General features: G+C 45.9%; 1 protein-coding gene across 2 annotated transcripts in view; it reads left to right on the top strand.

Moving 5' to 3' along the window:
- Nucleotides 1–3,424: 3,424 nt before the first annotated feature.
- The window catches only part of LOC108001977 (homeobox protein MSX-2), a 44,541-nt gene continuing 29,544 nt past the window's right edge, over nt 3,425–18,421 (top strand). For both annotated transcript variants that reach the window (XM_062087052.1, XM_062087051.1), the window contains exon 1: nt 3,425–16,568. In XM_062087052.1, coding sequence (XP_061943036.1) covers nt 15,833–16,568 — 736 coding nt within the window. In that variant the 5' untranslated portion in view covers nt 3,425–15,832. The remainder of the gene's footprint in view (nt 16,569–18,421) is intronic.

The raw sequence follows: 18,421 nt of genomic DNA, 5'->3' as shown, positions 1-18,421 counted from the left end.
CTTATCCTCGTCCCTTAATTGCCTTTTTGCGGCTGAATCTCTGTTGGTAATCATTGATAGATGTCTTTTTTGGATTATGTAGTCGTTAGAGATGGTTAATGTTAGGTTTTCTTCTTTTTTTTTTCCTCTCGTCATTCGTCGCAAGATTGAATCATCGGAAAGATGGAATTTAATAGTGGATGGAGATGCGTTTTAGAATTTTTTTTTTTTTTACGTAAAAGGGTAATTGATTAAATTACGAATAATTTTTCCTTTTACAATTGCAAAGAATATTTCGTGGATGAACAGTCTGATTAAACGTTGGTAGTACTTACCAACGTTATTATCCTGATTCCGCAATGCATGATTCATTTACTGTGAAGGTCGTTTAAGCAATATTCTCGTAATTATAATAGAATGAGATTCTCGTAATTATTCCTTCTTTTATTCTTTTCTTGGTATAGCAGAGTTGGTATATTATCAAGAAATATTTCAATTTCACAATGATTTAACAGCGAATAACGCTCGAGTAACGTAATTCGTGTTTTTTGAAACGATTATTATTAACACGATTGAATCGGATCGTTAACATTAATCGATCAAAGAATTTCTTCCTTTTTTTTTTTCAAGCATACGTGTACAAACGTGTAATAATTAGTTCGTTTAGCAAGCTTTAGAAAAAAAAAAAAAAAAAAAAAAAAGAAAAATACAATTCGATGCACGAATGTTATCCATTCCCCGAAAATTTAAAACCATTGATTGTCGTTAATTATTCAAGTGATCCGGTGAATATCGGCAGGCAAGTGAGTAATGGTCGAATTTTTCTTCTTGTCAGTTCGTTTGTTTCACTCGGTGACTTTCGAAAAACGAGGAATGGCACTCGGATTGTTACGAGGCAGACGTACGTTGTTCAGTCTGACGAATATTTTACACGCGAAAGCTTTAAATGCAATTAGCGTCTCGTTTTTCAGGGGGAAACGTTTCGTTTTTTTCTTTCTTTCTTTCTTTTTTTTATCTTCTATCCCGCGAGAACATGTTTTCCGATTTTTGCGTTTTTCTCGTTTCGTACTCGACATTGTTATAGGCGACCGGGAATGATGAACGAATACGAGAACGAAACCAGTTTACGCGAAAAACAACAATGTTTTATTATTCTCTCGTTTCAACCCCTTGAATTTTTTACCGTTTGTTGATTTTTTTCGTTTCGTTTCATTCGTACATTTAAAGTAAATTTTTGAGAGTTGATGAATTTATTGGAACGAGAAATGCGACAGAGAGAGAGAGAGAGAGAGAGAGAGAATTTACTTGAACTCACGATTAATCAATATCGATTAACTTTATGAACGTTCGAGAAATTCTGATGACTAATTTGACCCGGTGGTAAAGTTATTCCCTTTATTACGACGGTTATTACACTAGGGAGGAGATGTAGATAGAAGTTCTCTGGAACGGTAAAAAAGGAAAAAGGAAAGGAAAAAAGTTGAAAAAAATTTCTTTTATGCTTTACGATGGAATATTTAAGCGCGTTATTAACTACCGCTTAAATGTCGCGCAAGTTTTTTCCTTTTTTCCTTTTCCTCCCGGAAGTCAAACGCCTCCCGAAAAACTTTTATAGGGTGCTTTATCGTTATATAAATGAGAAAAGTTGTGGAAAATTTTTTAAACAAACTTTCTTCTCCTCGCTCGCTTTGTTTTATAAGAGGAGCAAGTTTATGCAAGTTATCTACGTGTTATCGTCCGATCGAAGTTTTAATCGGTTTTTAATTCATTCCGTTGCCTCGTTCGCGAACGCGTGTTTAATTTTCCCGTTTTGCATTATAGAACAACGTTACGGATCGTAACGTTAATTTTAAACGATTCGATCCTCTCTTACGTACGATTTATTTATATATTGAGAAAAGGAAGGAATACGTTCTTTAATCCCGAGTAAATCGTGTAACTCGATCGAAAGATTAATGCATTTCGCATTTACATAATTCTTTTATGATTGCGCGGCCCGCTTTTACCATTTCGAAATTATGAGTCTGAAACTGCAATACCGATAGAAACGATACCAATGATACAATAAAGCCGCAACAGGTCATTAGGTTCGATCGACGTGTGTAATCCCGTTGCGCAGAATACAACCGAGAACCCTCCGAAATTGCACGGTGTTTGGGGGTCTTTGCAGGCGCATAGGGAACTAATCGAAAACATATTTGCCGATTAAGCCGGCCAGTACCCGGAGCCTTTTCATGATCAGATTGAATCACGAGAGATATACGATTATTCGGCCTGTAATGGGTGGCCTCCACTTATTGCGAACGACGTGGAAAATAATTCGCGTTTTCTATCCCTTTCGTAATAGTCGAACCAACAATAATCGAACAGGTTTAACGAAATACGAGAGTACGCATACGTGTTACAAATCGATTATCCTCCGATTAACCATTCCAAAATAACAGTGAACAATAGTTATACGAATAATTAAATACATAATCTCTCTCATCCTCGAGATTTTTACCTTTACGAGACGACGAAAAATCCGAAATCTGCAAAATTCCATTCGGATCCTATCTAAGATGGATCACGGATCTGATAATTTTTTTCTCCAGTTTCTTTTTCTTCTTCCATGTATCAAGCGTAATAATCTCGAATAAATTAGACGGGATCGTACGGTGATAATAATCGACGATTGGAAAGAAGAAGAAGAAGAAGAAAAAAAGAACGGAAGCAAAACGAAAGAGCATCGAAGCTCTAACGATCCTCGGCTATTGGAAAGGGACCTTCCGTGGACTCGTACGACGCCCGTCTGTAAACGAGGAACCGTACTGCACGCCACCCCTTCGAACCCCCCTCCGCACACGGATCCACTCACACCGGTCCAACAGCGTAATAACACATCGAGCCGTCAGACTGTAGCAATAGGGCTCGGGTATACTTGGACGCGATGCCGAGATTAACCGTGCAGGCGCGATTACGATACGCCAGTATCCGATTGGTCGGCGGTTCGTCGAACAGCATGGGCGGAGCGAACCCGTAATGAGTTTCTAGCTTAGTACTCTCCGGCTTCGTTCCTCTTCGTTTCTCTCTCTCTCTCTCGCTCTCGCTCATCCCTTCTCTCTGTCCGTTTTCGTCCAACTTTCGCTCGCCTTCGCCTCCGTCTCGTTCCCGCAACGCGTCGTCCTTATGCACGCACATACGCGCACTCACACACGCTCGGCCATTTCGACACGTGAATGCACGCGATTACGCGTCGTCTTTCTCCGTTCGTCCGTCTCCCCTTTGTCTCCGCCCCGAAACGCGCCTCGTTCGTCCTGGCCTGATCTCATACCGGGCCCCCCCCCCCCTCCTCCTTCCCGTCTTGCGTTTCTCCTTCGAATAATTTTCGAATTACGAATACGGTTTTAAGAGCGTTCGACGTTTCGCCGGGATATTGCACACGTTCGTGGGATCGTGAACGGGTGTTCATTAGAGAGCCGAGATAATAGCTCGATAAGTTTCCTTCCTCCTGGGAGGGGGGGTTTATATCTCGCGATGATCGATGGCGCTTCTTCGGTGATCTGTTTAATAACCTATGACGATGATGTTAAAAATTATCGATAAAGTATAACGTAGGTGGTAACTTATCGGTGGATAAATTATCGATCGAGTCGCGTGCTCTTGGAAAAGTGAAATCGCGCAACAATCGGTCAGATGTTGATCGAAAGAAAGGGAAAAAAGAAAGGAAAAAAATTCAATTGCATTACCGAACACGATAACGTTTTATTTCTCCGGTCTCAACCGCATTGCCGAATATATATATATATATATATATCGTTGATTTAAAATCGATGGTGAATAATGGAAAAACGGGCGAAAAGCAATCTGCCCGGGGCAATCGGTTTTTCGGCTAAATTTCATTCCGCTGGAAACTTTATGTCAGCGCCGCTTATTGCAACTTGTGAATATTTAAACGTCCCTCCGCCACGATCACCGTTTCTCATCGCTTTTGCACGGTTCTTCGGCCCTTGCCGAATTATTTCCCCGCGAGCTTAATTATTCCAACTTGTGATCAGGCGAAATCACTTCGTCCCGTGGCCACGGGTCCTCCCTCCGGATCCAGCTTTTACACGTTCGCTGGTAATTTCGTAGAGTCGAATCCTCGTATCCTTAAAAATACACACACACACACATATATATATATATATACGAATCTTTCTCTTTAATTTCTTCGATGGCACTTGGAACGGGTCGCGATTCGAAATTTTCGGTCGGTAAGCGTAGATTAAAATTGATACCTGAGCGCATAATCGGATACAAGTTTAGTCGTCCGTTGCTATTAAACCCGTCTGCGTTCCGTTTGCTCTTTCATTCGACCGCTGTTTCACCTTCTCTTCGAGGGGATAGCCTTGGAGACGTGGTATAAGGGAGGCGTGCCTGCATCGAGATGCCGCACAGAGGGGATTGAAATAAAGAAAGAGAAGAAGGGAAGGAAGGAAGGAAGGAATAGATGATTCTAGGATTTCGAGCGGATTAACGTGTTCCATCCTTTGTCGGTTGTTTCGCGCATCCTTCCTTCTTTCTTAATTTCCGTCCCGGGTGTTTTACACGCGTTCTCGCGTTTCATGCTCGTTGCTCTCTTTTACGACTTCTGAAAATCGATGTCGACACAAGGAATTCGTGAATTATTTAAGAATGCTCGTTGCCGCGCGGCCCCGTTGTTGGCCTAATACGAATGAGCCGGTATCCTTGTCGACTCTGCATTCTTCATGAGAATCGCATTGCGCGCTCCGCCTAAAACGGACGTGAGAAACACTCCGCGTTCCCTCTTCCTTCCTATTTCTTCCTCCTCCCCTTCTTCATTCTCGCGGTAGTCATGCCTTCGCTTTTGCGGCCGTCGAGTAAACGAGACGAACGTTCGTCGATCCTTCTTGCGGCGAGACTTGCCGATAATGGAAAAATAATATTGTTTGCTTGGAAATCGCTTCCCTCGTTTCTCAGGGATCGAGAACGTGCAGCGAAATTGTACATTTTTCCAGGGAATCGTCCCGATCCCGATCGATGGAAATAAATTTCTCGAAACGAATCTCTTAATATCGACTTAATATCGTTTCTTCCGGAGAAAGAGAGAAAATGACGGACAGCTCGCGTTTCGATTCCCTTCGTCTTTCGAAAATTCGTTCGTCCCCGATGGTATCGTATCCGATCTTATCGTCGGAGGAGCGTAACCATGCTAAAGCTTGCCCTGCCCGAGAGAAAGAAAGGCTGGGGGCCTAATCGCGTTAGATGGTCGGCTCGCCATCTTGCTTTCTGCTCACGTATCGCCGTAAAACAAAGGAACATTGAGCGTGCGCGCGGCCAGAATACAATTCTTAATATTTAATCCCTCATTATCGGGACTGGGTCCGAGCTTTTGAGACAATTGGCAGTTTCGCTGCCCAATAAGAATTCTTGGACGCGCGCAAGCAGTGGTGCGACGTTCCGTTCCAAACAGAGGATCACACGACAGTTGTTGGTCAGAGAACGAGTCGAAATTGTTTATGTTTAAGATTATCTGATTTTCTACGTATAATTTAACGGTTGCAAGTTGGAACGAGAAGGAGGAAGAAGCGCGTTCGATCGAGAAATAGGAGAGAGACGATGTCGAAATCGAGCAGGAAATTCCAATATCTCTGGAAACGATTGACAGTTTCGGTGTTCAATAACAGTTTCTCGATGCCGATGGAAGAGATGGCGGGCCGACACGTGAGCCAATCGCGTATAGATAAGCGATCATTTGTACGCGAAGATCGACACGAGTATTTCTTCCTCTCCATTCTACCTTCTTCCTCGATTACTGACGGAAATATTTTTACTTTTCCCTCCCCCCTCTCTCTCTCCTCCCCCTCCGCTTAAATTATTATTATAATTTAATTGCACGAACGTTTCGATCTCATCTGAAATTACGAGGGAGAGATGATTCGAACGATAAGTCATTACTACGTCCAATCTTAATTCAAATCAAATTTTCTACGTATCTATCTTAAACATCTGGACGGATAGAGTAGTTGAAAAATCATCATGCTCGATGGCGGAAAGCGGGAGGCTCGTTGTGTGCGTAACGCAACACCCATCATGCTACGCCACTGTCCCTGACCCGAGAGACCCGCGATAATGAAATTAGAGTTCTCTCGTTGACTGGGGCGAGGTTGAACGTGGAACGCATACCCGTTGAAATATCACTGCTTTTGCAAAAGGTGGAACAACTGTAGAGAAAAGGACCGAGCAGACGAGTAGAGAGAGAGAGAGAGGGATGGAAGTGATCGAGTACCGGACATTGTGCGGTATAATGAAAACATGGCCGCCACCTGGAAATCCTCGATGGCACTGCTTTGAAGAGAGGTCGGGAAGTACTTGTAAAACGCTGCTCTCGAAAGGAAAAAAGGGGAACGAATTTCCGCGATACGAATAATCGATTTGCAATCGCTAATATTTTGCAATTTTAACGATTCGAGTCGTATTTGTGTAATTTTTCGCGACCGATTTTTCTTTACGCGCGCACGTTTCAAATTTATTTTTGCGATTCACTATTAAAGGGAAAATATTTTGGAGAATGTAATATTGCGGATATACAAAGGACTGGGGTGGATTCGGGCATTAAATATACAATATCGTTTCCATCCCTGGCAATAAAAGAGGCGATTTTTTAAAGACGAAATCACATCCCCGCACTTGTTGTTCATCGATTATTTAATCGACCGTAGCCATTTTTACGTCCACTAAAAACCGCTCGTCCCTCTTTCCGCAGTCGTGAGTCCCTGGACGATCGCTGTCCCACGAGCGTGGATCCAAATAAGGAGGCAATAATTTTATTTTTCAATCCGTGCACGACTCGAGGAAACGAGAAATATTTCCCGAAAAGGGAAACATTATCGAATCGATGAAAATGAACTACGCGACTTAATAATTTTCGTAAACGAGATGTCGAAACATCGTTAATTCGATATTCTCCGACGTTATGCGTCGATATTCGCGAATGGGATGTTACAACAATAACACGGCGGCGTATAACGGCAATTTCCGTGAGCTAAAGTCGAACCGGTCGTTAATCCGATTTCCTATAAAACAGAAGTGCGCCGGCACGTCCTCGAGCGAATTTCATGGAGCTCGAAATTAAATAGAATTTAATCTCGGGACTGTGGCCTGTATTCAAGCAGAAGTCTGGTTTACGTCACCCGTAACCACTTAGCGTATTGGAGTTTGATTTATTTTCCGTGGCAAACTGCCGCCAGGGGAGGGGTGGTGGCCACCCCACCGAATGGGCTCTATTGTATTTCTATTAAGTCTTGGGCTCGTTCTTTCACCCTCCCCTTTCCTTCCCTCTCTTGCATCCCGTTTGCTCATCGTCGCAATATACATTTTTTCGATATTCTCCGGCGCAGCCATCGAGACTCCACTTTCCTCCAAACCATTTTCTTTTCTTTCTTTCGGTGAGATTCGCCAAAAGAAATCATCTTTTTTAAACAATCTTGGAAAAACGGATACCGAGATTTATCGTTTAGGGAATTGTTTAGTCCAAAGTTTTAATTAATCAGAATACAATTTGACGAACGGGCAACCGAATAAGATTTTCTGCCGGTGATTTAGGAGAACGGAGGGAGAAAGGGTGCCGTGTTATAAATCCACCATAACGGATTAATTCCATCGTATCTTGGGAACACCAACCGTATTTATACTAATACACCAGAGATACGCGAAATTTATTTCAAATATATATATCCGTCCATCGATTTATTATTACGATTTAAAAAATTGTGAACGATCCTCGTTCGATCATTTCCTTTGCACTCGTTGCAGCGGCCTTTATTTAAAAAAAGAAGAAGAAGAAGAAGAAATAACGTAGGTTTCTCGTAGGTAGATAGAAATTTTTAATTAAAAACGGAGGGGGGAATTAAATTCGATCGAGAAACGATGCAATTATTTCGCTCGAATAAACGAGCATGGTATAATGATTAAGACGGAGGGGAACAAGTCGTTCTTACACGGACAGGTTGCCGGCGGGAATTAAGCATTCTTTTATCTTCTCACAGCGTGTTTTACGCGTCTCAGCTTGAACTTGCTTTTAATCAATCAAAAAAATCATGAGGATATAAATCAAAAAGCGACGCGCCAGTTTAAAAACGTTTCTCTTTATCGCTGCATCATCGATCTCGAGTTTACGCGGAAAATTTCTTGTAGAAAAAAAAAAAAAACGAAACTTTTCTCCGCATTTTGCATTTCACTTTTTTCCCCTTTCTAATTCAATTCCAATTCGAACGAGCCTCGCTATCGAGAATCTTATCTTATCATTCCTTATTCCGCACGAATACAATATGAAATTTGCGCAATGCGCGAGAAAAAGAAAAACGCACGCTTTGTTCCCTCGCATCCCGCGATAGCCGCGATATTTTTTCATTTAATTATCTTGGCGCTAATTACCGTAAATTACACATACGGTGGCGTGCACCGAGACCCGCTAATGCGATAATTATTACACCGACTGCTAATATCGTTTCGCACTGATAGCCGGCCGATTGCGATTTTTCTCTCCTTCTCTTCTTCCTTCTCCTTTTTCCCCTTCACCCGGCTAATTTACCGGGCAAAGGATTATTTTTAATTCTTAATGAATCAGCTTTCGGCTCACGAAACATTCGTAACCGAGAATTTTCTCTCCGCCAATTCTTTTGTATCCGCTCGCGAACAATACAATTTCGTCCCTGCGAATTCGAGGCAATGATTAAATCAACGATTTATTTCCACGAGAGAGAGAAACTTTCCAACCGCTTCAATAGCCCTTCTTCCAAATTTTCCTCTCGTATTTACGACGGATTGAAATTCTAATACAACCTGGACACACCTGTCCCTGTGCCACGTACTCTCCCATTTCCGATATTTGCACGAAAATTCACTCGTTCTCGAACGAAGGCCTGCGATTGAAAAGCACCTCCTCCCCCGTCGGATAAAGAAATCGACGCGGGGCATGCGAGGAAGCACACATCGCGGACGATAACAAGGGCGGTTTGGGGGAGGGATGCGGTCGGTGATAAACTCCTCGGTAGACGGAATACGGATCGAAAGTCTGCCAGGCTAACCGAGTTATCCCTCCGCAGCTTCGCTCTTGCCCCCACTTTCCCTCCATTTGGAAAATCCCTTGGCGCTAAATAAATGTTTCACCCTGGCCGGCCTGGCCTACGTATATTTGTATGCGGTGTTGCGCCACCGTATCTTGCACCTGTATATATATATATATGTACTTTTGCAGCTTGCCAGTTTTCGAGTAGAACAATGTCGGAATATAGGTGTTCGCAAGAAGTAGGGGTTATCGGTTTCCGAGGGGTTGCGCTCGGAAGGTGGATTATCTCGTCCGCAACGAAGATTAATCCGTTAAGGTATTCCGTATATCGGTTGGGTAAGGTAAGGAATTGATGGAAGAGATATGAAACGAGCGATCGAATCGGGAGAACGGTACTCAATGATCGTCGATGGATAAAGATGGCCGAGATTATATAGAATTTTACTTTCTAGATTGGATGGTAGAAAAATATTCGTTTATAAAGGAATTCGTTCGTAATTTCTCCTGGTATACGTGAACTGTAACCACTAATTTATAAGTTCGATATAATGTAACAAAGTATGCTCCAATTTGCAATCGATACACGTAAGCTAAAGACGAGAGAGATCGTATCGGTTGTGGAAATTCGTCTCTCGGAAAAGGAGAGAAAGAGAGAGAGGTAATATGACGGTTGATCGGTAACCGCAACCGCGATATCTCTACACGAGACCTCCCGTCTCTCCTCGACGTAAAAGTTTTTCTTTCAATGTTTCACGAACATATTCGCAGCCTCGCCGTCACAAACTCGAAGGACCTTATAGGATTCCCCTCAGGGCGATCCTCCGTGGAAGGAGGAAGTTTAAAGTTCCGGAAATCTGGATCGGAAGTCCGCGGGGAGAAAAGAAAACTTCCTCCTCCATTCGTCGTACAGTCTGCGCAGGATAATTCAGAGATACGTCGATTTTCCATTCCGCAGCGGCGTACGCGGGGCCCCCTGTTATCGAATGAATCTTTCAAGGGATATAAAAACAACGGGCGAAACAGCAGCTTCTCCTCCTACCCCGGCGTTAAAATTAACTTTCTTCCAACACGTCGCCCGATAAGATCGAAGTCGTGTCCGAAGTCGATTCATCGCGTCGATGGAGGAGACGATTGTACGTCGGATCGGCTCGATTCGAGATTATCGATCGTGCCATTTATCGTCTCCTTCCTTTTCATCGCGGTCAGACCGACCAAGCTTTCGACATTGGTCGAAGGAAAGAAGGAAGGAAATTTCTCCTCTGACTGGTGCGCGTCCGTTGTTGAGCGCAACGATTCCTTAAAGCGGTATAAAATTCCACGTAATGGCGCGATACGAGCGCCGCGTTCTTTTCACCACGTGGCACCGCTTTCCACAAAGCGCGCTAGATTCCAGCAACGATTTTAAAACGATCGCGGATTGCGAAAATTGTCCGAGCCGAATTACTTCGTACTTTGCTAAATTGCTTATTGCCTAAGAGAACGATTTCTCGAAGGGTCCCTATCGCGATTATTGCCGGTTGTTATTGCGGAGCCCACTTGGAAAAATAATAACCCGTAAATCAAAAGTGCCTGTTAAAACTGAAAATTCTGCATCGTCAAGCGCCCGCAATTACGCAACCCATCTCCCCCTCCCCTCTCCTTTTAAACGCCGATAAAAAACGTAATTTAACTCAGCGTAACGTAGTGGACGATTAAATGGAGATTTTTCTTTGCTCCGTAATTTTTCCATCGTGGCACAAACAACAATTTCTCGGAACAGCGCTAAAAATCCTTCGAATGCCGTTCTTGCCGATATCATTATCATCCTTCTTATTTCTATTCGCACACGATTGCCTTCGACCCCACCACGAAATTAATCACCCCCACCTCCTCCCGAGATCATCGGTCGCACCAGATTCCACTTTGTCCCCGCTGCAACCTGTAACCGAGACCCGTGGCAACCGGGTTCCGAAAGAAGAAGAGCGGTCGACCGGTAACGAGCGTGCGCAGCAACCCCTACGCGCGCATCCCCCGATCTCGCAGCAGACCGATCGTTCCGACCGCGCGCCCCCTCGTCCAGGCGGCTGCTCGCCCGACCAAGCCTTTTTGCCTTCGAGAACAAAGCTCTCCCCGATTCGTTTCCACCAGGCCTCCCCTCGATTCTCTGGAGATCGACGGGCCGGGAATCATAACATTTTCGCGTACAGTCTGCTGCTAGGTGTCACGTCGGTTCTCACATGGGTGTAACGAAATCGATGTCTCTGTTTCGTATCACGTTCCAGGGAGGGGGTTGCTCGATCGCACCCTCGCGCGACACGAGCCGTCCTTGGAGGGAAGGAGAGAGGCTTTTGATTAACGTTCGAAGCGAACGTACACGCGTTTAGCGAGACATCGAAATTTTAATCGCGATACCTTACCTTTTTCGATCGCTGAGAAGGTACAGATTCCTCGATGCACCGCTCGTTCCGACCCTTGCGTCGGTTCCCATTGATGGGAGCGGATGGGCGCCACCCTCCTTCGATCCAATCAATTATTTACCACTCGCCAGTGTTTCGTTACGGGATAAATATTCGAGGTTGAACGGAGCGGGGAGAGGTGCACGATTACGCGTAACGCGTAACGAGTGTCTCCGGGGCTCGAGGGACCGATACAGGGGGAATTGGAAAGATTTTCTTCCAATCAACTTTTTCTCTCCTTCCCAACTTGCAATGGGATATCGTCGAATTTCCAAACGATCGGGGCAAAAATTTTTACCTCTCTACTTGTTCGGGGGACGGAAAGAAAGAGGACTTAGCATCGACTTCTTCTTCTAAGAAATAGCCACGAGTTGAATTTCGAAATTTTCGATCCGCCGTGAAAATTCAGATTTTCCAATTTCTCTGCCTTCTCTGACTTTGTTAGATAGAGAAAAAGAGGATTATTTCGCCCGAACGCGGAGGAAACTGTATCGCCGCGGTGAATTTTAAATTTCAGAACGATTTCCTCGTCATCCAACCTATTCGAGGAGAGAACAGGCCGAATCACTCCCGCGGAGCTTAAAAAACACTGGACACCTTTTGAATAATAAAGAAGAACCCTTTCGAGGGGAGGGGAGGGGGGTGCACGCGTGCACCTCCAGTTTTCCGCGTCTTTCATCCTGCAACAGGGTCGAAACCCCCCTGGCCAACCTTTTCCGCCGCGCTCCTCCCTCTGTCGCGGGATTTGTAAGCGTTTCTAAAAGGGTTGGGATGAATTATTCGGGCGCCGGTGAAAACGCCTAAGTGACACGCGGACGTCTGACATCCGAATTGATCCTCGATCGGGACGGGATCGAGGCGAAAGGAGGAGGGGGAGGTGTAGGCGCGAGTAAAACCCAGCCTTCCTCGCGCAATTCGCCCAACGGAATCCCATTAATCCGTGAAACGCAACGGATCAAATCGACTCGTTTGTCTATCATTTTCTACCCTCTCTCGACACGTCCCGACCCTGATCCGAAACATTCGAGCAAGCTTAATTATCGAGTCGCCAATTTCAACCGCATGCTCTTTTCTTCCGCGTCTTTCTCTCGATCGAGAATCGTTCAAGTAATTTTTACGAGCTAAACTTAGCATTTTAGGCAATTATATATATAGGCAAGGGATATCCACGTTTTCTTCCTTCCTTTCTTTTAATATATTCTTCTTTTAATATTTTTTATTTTATTTTGGAATTTAGTAGGTTAATTTCTCAAATTCATCGTCTACGTCAGTAAAATTAAATTGCTCTCCTCGACAACGTTGAGTCGATCGGGGAACTTGTAATCGCGTTTCTTTTTTTTCACCTTACTTTGAAACGTTCGGTAGGCTGCGGTTGAATTCTGGAACGTTTCTCAACGCTCGCGTCATATCCCATTTCTCGGAGGATAAAGTGGCTAATCGATTCTTAGTATCGACGAACCTTGATATCGATCATTTGCTCCCCCGTTTACTCGTCCGTTTCATTTTTCACCCGTCGGAAACGGAATAAAACGTCGTTTTGAATAAACAGCCAATGCTACTTTCACCGAGGAGGGAAAACCGGGAGTAATTATTTAAAATCCATTTCGAAATAATTGATCGTGCCGTGTTCGAGTACAATTTCCGATTAAAATTTGTATCGACCGATAATTACTGCCAATTGGATAGATAACGCTTTGAAAATTTTTCGATAAAAAACCCATCCGGAAGAATTTCGACTCGTTTCGAATCCACCCATCTCCGCGCGCAAGATATTTCATGAGAACGGGATCGAATAAGCGGCGAGAAAATATAAATATAAATTTGAAGGGGGGGATATGCGCGCGCAATAATGGCCAGCTATTAGAAAACGAGAGGCGATGCAAAAGGTGAGAAGGTAAGGTTTAAGTCGATGTTTCGCCACTACGTGTGCGGCAAATTATTTCGTTGCCATTATCGTTGCCGCAACGCGTTCGTTGCGCAATGCCACTGCTGGACACGGATCGCTCTCAAATGAATTGCCGATCGAAATACTTCTCGCGCAACCAACGTTTCTACGCAATTGCAACGAGTTGTCGTAACGTTGCGAGGTTTGAACGATACTTTATCTAAATTATTATTATTTCAATCGTAAAAGGAGAAAAGAGGAGTATTCTTCGAGGAATTTCCAACTCTTTCGAGAGATCGTAGAAATTAGATTTTCGCAAAGGGATGAAACGTGGCGCGAATAAATTTTCTTCTTTTTCTTTACGAATTTAAGGAGCATTCATTTTCGTTTGACAGTCGTGTCGCTCTTAATTTTCCTCTTATTATATATCGGGGACACGATCGGATAGGATTTAACGAGCAACGCTCCAAGAAGCGATAAAATCGGTCGATGAGAGGAGGAAAATGGCGGACGGTCACCATTTTAAATTGGCTCGTACATAAGGAGGTGGAGAGGAGACACTTTCGTCACGTCGAAACTATCGATCAATAGCGAACGCTTCCTTTGTCGCTCGCAACGTCATCGTTTTTACGATTCTCTCGAGAGCAAATGGAGATTAGAGATCGAAAGGGCGATCGATTTCTTTTTCTTACGACGAGGATGAACGATGGACAAGACGTCCACGTTCAAACGCGTGCAAACGGTTCATTACCCAGGACAATGCACGGAGAAGAAAAGGAAGAAGAAGAAGAAGAAGAAGAAGACACGCGAAAGTGCATTCGTTTCGAGTCTTACTCTCGCAACACGGCATCGGTTTCTCGTTTGGTGTTGGAAGGTCGAAGGGGGGACGAATTGGCGTGGCTGGCTGGCCTTTTGCTTCGAGCTGCATTCTGCGGACTGCGCATACCTAGCCGCACAACACGGGGCAAAACTCCATTGCAACATCGCGATAAAAGCCGAGGAGAGGCGCGAGGAGGTGGAGGGAGGGATGGAAGGGCGCGAGGAGAGCGAAGACGAGAGAGAAGGGAGCCCGTTCGGAAGAACGGTGGAGGAAAGGAGAAGAAAAAAGCGCGGAGCAGGAGGGAGGGAGGGGGAAATGTGGAGGGGGCCAAAAGGATATTCGTCGTAATTAAGTCCCTCCGCTTCTCGAACGCGGCACGTTTCTGCAGCGAGAGGACAACGAGCAGTGGAAGGAAAGGCGAGGAGGAAGAAGGACGAATACGAAGACGAAGAAGAAGAAGAAGCAGAAGAAGAAGAAGAAGAAGAAAAAGACGAAGGAGGAGGAGGAGGAGGAAGAGGAACGTGCCCCGTTGTGCGGCTCGAGGAGGAAGCGAGGAAATAGTAGGAGAGAAAAAAGGAGGCACGACGATCGGGCAATAAATAATATAGGAGAAAAAGGCGATCGCCTGCAACATTCTGCTCAAATGTTAAATAGGTATCAATTTAACGGCGGCCAATGGGCGAGCGGGTGGGCGGGGCCACGTTGGACGGGATTGGAGCTTGGCGCGGTGGTGGGCGATGCCGCGGGTCGGGACGGCGGATCGCGGCTCGAGTCGCCGCACAACCGCAGGGTAGGGATGAAGCATCTGGTCTCTCCGGTTCCCTCGCGACGTCCCGTCTCTCTCGTCGCGGCCGACCTGGATTCACGTCCCGACTCACCACGGATCCGGAGTTCCCCGTGCGCGGAAAACACAGCCCTTTCGATCACCACGTGAGCACCTCCTCCGCTCTTTCCTCTTCCGTCCGACTCCGTGTCTCGCCGACTCTTCCCCCCTTTTTTTTCTTCCCTTCCTCCCCCTCCCTCGCGTAAATCTGGCGATCGATCGATCCCTTCTTTCCCTTCTTTTTCCGCTCCTCGGATCGCGCGACTCTCGATGGACCAAGGGTATCGAGAGGATCGAGGATCCGGGCTGAGAGCGCGCACGGTTCGACCGGCCTCGTGATATTTTGTTTTCCATCGCTCACGACGACGAAACGGACGTTGCATTTTCGATCGTCCTGGAACGAAAAGTGAAACGAAAAGTAGTAGGGAAAAGTGGCAGTCCGAGCGATCCGCGATCGGTTGTGCATCGGTTCGAGCTGTTTGTGGATGGAAACAGTGGCCCGACGGAGTGACGTTTGAGAGCAGGATAATAGAGCAATCGACGTGATTCCGAGTATTGAAAAGAAACCTACGACACCGGCGGACGGAAGATGGCCGTCAGGCGAATCGGATCGCGCGATAGATCGAACGCCGGATGAGCGTGCATCGAAGCCGTCCTGTTCCAGCGTATCGACGCGAATCTCGAACGGCACGCATCCGTATACGCGAGAGCGAGCGAGTTGCGGGAGCTAGGCGGATGAGCGCAGGATGAGCATCCGAAGGAATTTCCGGTGAACGAAGGAACGAAGAGGACCGAGGCCGCCGCACGATTCGACTGGACCGGGATTGGATCGAGGGAGATGATGTCGATTCACGGCGACAGCGACGTGGACGCGACGGAAGAGATAAACGTGGACGACTCCGACTCGGCGAGCTGCAGCCCCCGCAACTACGCCAACGACAGCCGCCGCCTGGACCACTCCGAGTGCTCCGATTCCCCGCCCCCGAGCCAAACCACCTCGAGGACGTTGCAGAACGAGTCGCCCCGGAGCCACCCGTTCAGCATAAGCCGGCTGCTGGGCGAGAGCCGGCCCCAGAACCCCAAGAGTCCCTCGTCCGAGGACCCGGACGCCGAGGACAAGGAGAGGAAATGGTCGTGGGAGGAGGGGAACAACAACGGTGGCTCGTCCGCCGCGCTGGACGACGGCAGGAGGTCGTGGGGCCACGAGATGGAGGAGAAACTGTCGGAGAAGGACGACGACGACACCGGAAGCACGGCCGAGACCCAGACCAACTCGCTGCACTGCGCGTCGGCCACCGATCTGCTGGCGCCGTTCAGGCTTTTCCCAACCGGATCGGGACTGATATACACGGGTGGTGGCGTGATAAGGGTTCCTGCCCACCGCCCGCCCGGCGCTAATGGAGCTGCGACCGGTGCCCTGCCGGCTCAAGCCTTGATACCGCCCTGGAGTTTGCAAGCCCTTCAACACAGCCAACAACAGGCGGCGGCGGCCGGTCTTCACAGGGCGAGCTTGTTGGCCAACTTGGCCGCGCATCCGCTCCAGGGACACCCGCACCTCAAGGACAGGCTGGCAGGTAAGCGAACTCGAGAGGGGTTGCACCCGATTCTCTCCCAATTTTCATTCCAACGTTCGTTACGAACAAAGTAACCAGAGTTTCAATTTCAATCGCTGTTACCTTGGAAATCGGTTAATTTTCCTTTTCCTTTTCCCCTTCGATCTTGCCGCGTTACCGGTTCGCTTCGTTTTAAAATGCGAATTTTAAACGATCTCCACGCGATTCCTCGTCGAGACGTTAATAATCCGGAAAAACGAAAACTCGCGCTTAAATTCCATCGGATTTGAATTAAAATATAACATCCCCGGTTAGCGCTTACTAAACTCGTTTCTTCCCACGTCGATACGCGTCTATTCTCACGCCGGTTGGTAACACTTTCGGCAAAACTGTCTAAAAATAATCGAAACACCGCCAAATCTTCCGATCGAATCTCATTTTATCCTAATAATTCCCCTAAATACTCCATTATTTTCCATCCATTCATTCGATTCCTTATCCTCGGAATTGGTTCAACTTCGTCTATTCGTAAACGAGACCGATAGAATTTCAACGACGCGGGATCGTTAGCTCCTGAGGAATCGCACAAACAGCCAAGATGCCGTCTCTTTCTCCCTCCCCTCGATTCTTCTTCGCAACGATTCGCCGATTATTATCATTCTCCGATTACTGCTCTTGCTCGCTCGTGCCATCATCCGGAGAGACGAAGAGAGGGGGAAAAATCGAGCGGGATTCGGGGCGAATTGCGGTTTCGCGATAATGCTCGCTCGATAATACGTAGACGATAATGGAGATGTCAATGCGTGCAATGACGATTCCCACGTCATCGGGAGGGGGGAGAAGAGGCGCATGTGGATCGATTCAACGCTAATTCCGCAGATTGCGCATTCACGATCCGAGAATTCATAACTATTTGCGGTTTCGCGTCGAGGTTAAGCTCCACGTTCTATTTCTTTCCATTTCTTTTCTTTTTTCTCCTCCACTTTTCAACGTGCGAGGCGGATGTTTTAATTTACGAATACAAATACTTGGGCAGACGCGATGTTTACAGTAAATTTCCAACGGGTGATCGAGCATACATGTTTTTCTCTCTCTCTCTCTCTTGCATTCGTCGAATAGTTTTCGTTTTGACGGTGGAACGATCGATTTCGTACGTCGTTTAAATTCGTTTATTTTGCGATGTTTCTTTATAAATAGAAATAGGTATATACGTCCTATTACGTAATTAAATCCTGCTTCTAATTTTATTTTTTTCCTTCCCCGATTTATCGATCATTTCTCCCAGACGATTTATATCTCCGGCTAATCCCACACCTATCCGTTTAAAATCCGTTTCAGAAGGCGGGCGACGCGTGACGATTGCAGAAGAAATTTTATCCGGCGCGGTAGAAAATAAATGTAAAAAAAAATACCCTCATTACATGTCCGCTAATTAGTTAAAAATAAGCAAAACAGCTTGCTTATCTCGTGGCTACCTTCGTTTCCCGTCTCTCCTCGTAAAACAAACTGCTTGCTCGCGCGAATTACACGCCTCACCGATCGCCCCTTTAAAATAATCCTCCAAACATTCGTTCCGATACGCGTTGCTCGAACTGCGTTCAAAAATTCGAAGATCCATTTTCGATCGAACCGCGCCGTTCGAATGTTCGAAGGAGAAAAAATTTCCTCCACCCTTTACACTTTTATAATTCTCGTTAATAATCCGGAGCTGGATTGTCAACGCGCGTGCGGGATAGGAAACGTACGGATTTAGGAAAATCATTATTAACGGGATCGTTATTAATTCGCGACGGATACGAAGGAATCGAGAGAGAAGGCGTGATATACATACATACATATATATATACATATATTGGAGGAATCGGTAGCAGCGA

This window comes from Apis cerana, linkage group LG1 (assembly GCF_029169275.1).
Source record: "Apis cerana isolate GH-2021 linkage group LG1, AcerK_1.0, whole genome shotgun sequence".
Taxonomy (NCBI): Eukaryota; Metazoa; Arthropoda; class Insecta; order Hymenoptera; family Apidae; genus Apis; species Apis cerana.
The sequence above is the reverse complement of the archived record's forward strand: the minus strand, read 5'-3'. Positions and strand labels throughout refer to the sequence as shown.